Source organism: Micropterus dolomieu, linkage group LG19 (assembly GCF_021292245.1).
Source record: "Micropterus dolomieu isolate WLL.071019.BEF.003 ecotype Adirondacks linkage group LG19, ASM2129224v1, whole genome shotgun sequence".
NCBI classification, from domain to species: Eukaryota; Metazoa; Chordata; class Actinopteri; order Centrarchiformes; family Centrarchidae; genus Micropterus; species Micropterus dolomieu.
In genome coordinates this window covers 33,351,662-33,355,839 of record NC_060168.1, presented here as the reverse complement: position 1 = coordinate 33,355,839, position 4,178 = coordinate 33,351,662, and the positions used below count along the sequence as shown (strand labels likewise).

At 46.6% G+C, this 4,178-nt stretch overlaps 1 protein-coding gene across 3 annotated transcripts in view; it reads right to left on the bottom strand.

Annotated features, from left to right (window-relative positions):
- Positions 1-3,681, bottom strand: part of slc44a1b (solute carrier family 44 member 1b) — a 28,694-nt gene extending 25,013 nt beyond the window's left edge. Inside the window, exons 1-2 of one of the 3 annotated variants that reach the window (XM_046030777.1) lie at positions 3,610-3,681; positions 1,849-1,938 (exon numbers count right to left, since the gene is read on the bottom strand). In XM_046030777.1, coding sequence (XP_045886733.1) covers positions 1,849-1,938; positions 3,610-3,666 — 147 coding nt within the window. In that variant the 5' untranslated portion in view covers positions 3,667-3,681. Of the gene's footprint in view, positions 1-1,848; positions 1,939-2,313; positions 2,673-3,609 lie in introns of those variants that run through there. The other 2 variants (XM_046030775.1, XM_046030776.1) reach the window with 2 other exon arrangements.
- Positions 3,682-4,178: the final 497 nt, after the last annotated feature.

The window sequence follows — 4,178 nt, the reverse complement described above, 5'->3', positions numbered from 1 at the left end:
CATAATGCCAGCGTGTTCACCACATATTCACCATGATGTCTGCGTATAAACCACGTGTTCACCATAATGCCAGCGTGTTCACCACATATTCACCATGATGTCTGCGTATAAACCACGTGTTCACCATAATGCCAGCGTGTTCACCACATATTCACCATGATGTCTGCGTATAAACCACGTGTTCACCATAATGCCAGCGTGTTCACCACATATTCACCATGATGTCTGCGTATAAACCACGTGTTCACCATAATGCCAGCGTGTTCACCACATATTCACCATGATGTCTGCGTATAAACCACGTGTTCACCATAATGCCAGCGTGTTCACCACATATTCACCATGATGTCTGCGTATAAACCACGTGTTCACCATGATGCCTGCGTGGTCACCATGATGTTCACCATGATGCCAGCGTGGTCACCATGATGCCAGCGTGGTCACCATGATGTTCACCATGATGCCAGCGTGGTCACCATGATGCCAGCGTGGTCACCATGATGCCAGCGTGGTCACCATGATGTTCACCATGATGCCTGCGTGGTCACCATGATGTTCACCATGATGCCTGCGTGGTCACCATGATGCCACTATGTTCACCATGATGATATCAGCATATATACCACATGTTCACCATGATGCCAGCGTGTTCACCACATATTCACCATGATGTCTGCATATAAACCACGTGTTCACCATAATGCCAGCGTGTTCACCACATATTCACCATGATGTCTGCGTATAAACCACGTGTTCACCATAATGCCAGCGTGTTCATCACATATTCACCATGATGTCTGCGTATAAACCACGTGTTCACCATAATGCCAGCGTGTTCACCACAGATTCACTATGATGTCTGTGTATAAACCACGTGTTCACCATAATGCCAGCGTGTTCACCACAGATTCACTATGATGTCTGTGTATAAACCACGTGTTCACCATAATGCCAGCGTGTTCACCACATATTCACTATGATGTTAGCCAGTGGTGCACAATATATTGTTATCGCAAAATCACTATATGGAATATCGTCTTGAAAATGTCGCAGAAAGTTTGCAATATTCCGTTTATATTGTGGAGAGACGTGTCCGGAGCTGTGTGGCTTAGCTGTGTTCTATTAAGAGCCCGCTTAAAACCACTATTGAGTCCACTACACAAACATACTCAATGCAGCGTCCCATGTGACGTGTGTGCACAATTCAACAGCGGGGGGAAACAAGAGAAGTGAAGCGAGTCAGAGGAGTAAAAGAAAAGTTAATTAATTACAGAAATGAATATCGTTAGCGCAATATTCATGATCAGTATCGCGATATCACATTTTCTTGCTGCCCTGTTCCTTCGCAACATCGTGGCGAACACGCTGACATTTAGCTGTAACACAGATTGGCTGTCAGCAGTAAACTGTCCATAAGTGTCCCAGTGCTGCTGAACAAAGCTCCATCCTCTGACTGCATGTCAGCTGACATGTGATCATAAAATCAGCTTCAATGGTCACTTTGTTGAAGAACTCTATTAAACTGCTCTTTCTCAGCAAATGATTCTCTAGCTGATTAAAAGTCCCTCAGCTGCTGTCAGGGCTGCAGAGTTATTTATATTATGGATTGAACAGCTGATTCATTTCTAAAATCTTTAATCAATATTCCTGATGGAAGTTTAGATTTATTATAACAGCATTAAAGACAACGGGACTAACAGCTGATGTTAAACAGAACATAATGTGCAGAATTGTTTTCTCCTGATCGACTAATCGATGACTGAGTTGTAAACACTGGACAGAGAGGTTATTGATCAGAACGGGTTATTGATCGGTATCATGTGGTGACGGCGGGTTCGGTGTGGTTACCATCCCGACGCAGAAGACGGTGAAGAGCAGGAACCAGGGCAGGTCCGTGCAGCTCCGGTCCTCCAGCGGTCTCCATTCTCTCTTTGTCCTCTGAAACACACAAACACACGGTCACGCCGGGAGCTGAGCTTGGGCCTAAAGGACCGGGCCTACGGGACCGGGCCGACCCGAACTCAGCCTGTCCCCGGGCCTGTTCGCTCGGCTCGGCCGGGTCTCCATCACTAATCAGATCACACAAAGCGACATGTTGAACCGGTCCCGGTGCAGGCCCCGGTAACCCGGAGGAGGTAATTGGATTATGGCTGCTGGCTCTAATCCCAGCTCGGCCTTCTCTGCTCCCCGGGACCGGTTTCCCTTTCACGGTGAAAAAACACAAACACGCACCGGTGCTCTGCTGAAGGGCACCGGGGGGGGTGGAGGAAGGGGAAGACGGTACCGGGCCGGGCCGGGCCGGGCCGTTCTTACCTCCGCGCTACCGCAGCATCCCATTGCAGTCAGGGTGGACGAGCCCGGAGCCTCACGGAGCCTCACGGAGCTTCAGCAGCAGCGGGTCTGGAGCCCGACAGGCGGGGAGGGGGGACACGCACAGCCCCACGCGCTCTGCCCGCATGCACTCACTGCGCAGCGGCGCGACTCCAGAGGCCGAGTCCGGAGCGGAGACGGTTCCGACGGTCAGAGGGAGCGGTCCGGCCCGCTGCGCATGCTACTGTCCGGTCACCGTACCGAGCGGGGATTAACGGCCGAGGATTTGTCCGCCACACTTCCTGGTGGGCCGTCAGGTGCAGCGGCCATTCATGTCATTGCGCGTGCGCATTTGCTGTTCGTGCAGAGGCGGAGGAGCAGAACAACAAACCGTTATACCGGCGGATGTAGTACCCGGTCTGACCGCTGAGTGCGGGCTAATGACGGGGTGGCGCTGTTTCCACTGCTGGAACACTTTCCATAACTTTATTTAAAAAAAACTAATAATTCAAAAGGTTTTAACTTCTAGTTTGTTTCTGTACTTTAGATGAAACACAAAACCCTCGCAGGGAAGAAGAAACATGTACATAGGTACCCTATAATTAGTGTTTGTGTAAATGACAACAGCAGAAACACGAACCAGCAGCGCAGAGAGAGATTCCCTGGATTTACCTCCACACATCTCTCTTCCAAGGTTCCTTTAGTGTTTTTATTCAGCACTTTACAACACGAGAGCTCTGAATACTCAGATCAGATGTTTTCTCTTTTAATCCTGATCGAAAAGGATCAGGTGTGAACACTTTTCATTCTTTTAGTGTTTTCTGACAATACATTTACATTTGACATTTACTCATCTGGCAGACGCTTTTATCCAAAGCGACTTACATTTGAGGAACAACATACAAGCAATACTTCTGTACTTTTACACTGGAGTATTTTTACATCGCTGTACTGCTGCTTTTACTTAACCAAAGGATCTGAATACCAGCGCAGGACCAATAAAGGATGTGGACTTGATGTTTGTCCGAGACCAGAACCAGAAAGTCCTGGACTCGTTTTCACAAAGTGAATCCAAATCATGTACTTTAGTAAAAGTACACAACAGAGTAGAAATACGTAACGGAAAGAACAAAGAGGAGTTCACAGTACTAACACAAGGAGAGTGATGAAGTACAGCAGACCTGGTGTACATCTGCTGCCGCATTTAAGTGAAAGTACACAAGTATTATTACAGTATTATTAAGAAAATGTACTTTGTTATGTTTCCACTCGATGTCTGTCTGACCAGTAACCTTTTACCTTTTTCCTGAGGCGAACCTGCTGCTGGGAACCCGAGGAGAGACGCTTAGGGTCCATGTTCCTGCAGAGTCCTGGAGAGTCCTGGAGAGTCCTGGTGTTCCTGTCAGACTGAGGACAGCAGCGATGTGGGTCTGACCAGCCTGCAGAGAGGACAGAGAGTCTTATTGTCTTATTGTTTACTGTTGTACCAGGCTGTGTGTGTGTGTGTGAGAGAAAAACTGCAGTAAAGTACGAATACAGAAGACGATACATTTCTATTTATATAGACGACGGACTCAGTCACACATTAAACATTATTAATCATGTTAACTCCAAACTGTCAACAAGTTCTGGATCAAAAATCACTCCACATTTTATAATTATATTTTTTACCATATTTCAGTTACTTTGCTGAGAGTATTCTACAAAAAAGAGCAATAAGGATTATTCACTAAGTCGTTATTCTTACAGTCAGAGTTATTTAAATTCACAGATCTTGTGAAATACCAAACGGCACAAATAATGTTCGAAGGTAAAAATATAAATAGTGCCGTGTTCAAAAATGATTCAGGATGAGAGGGAGGTTATAA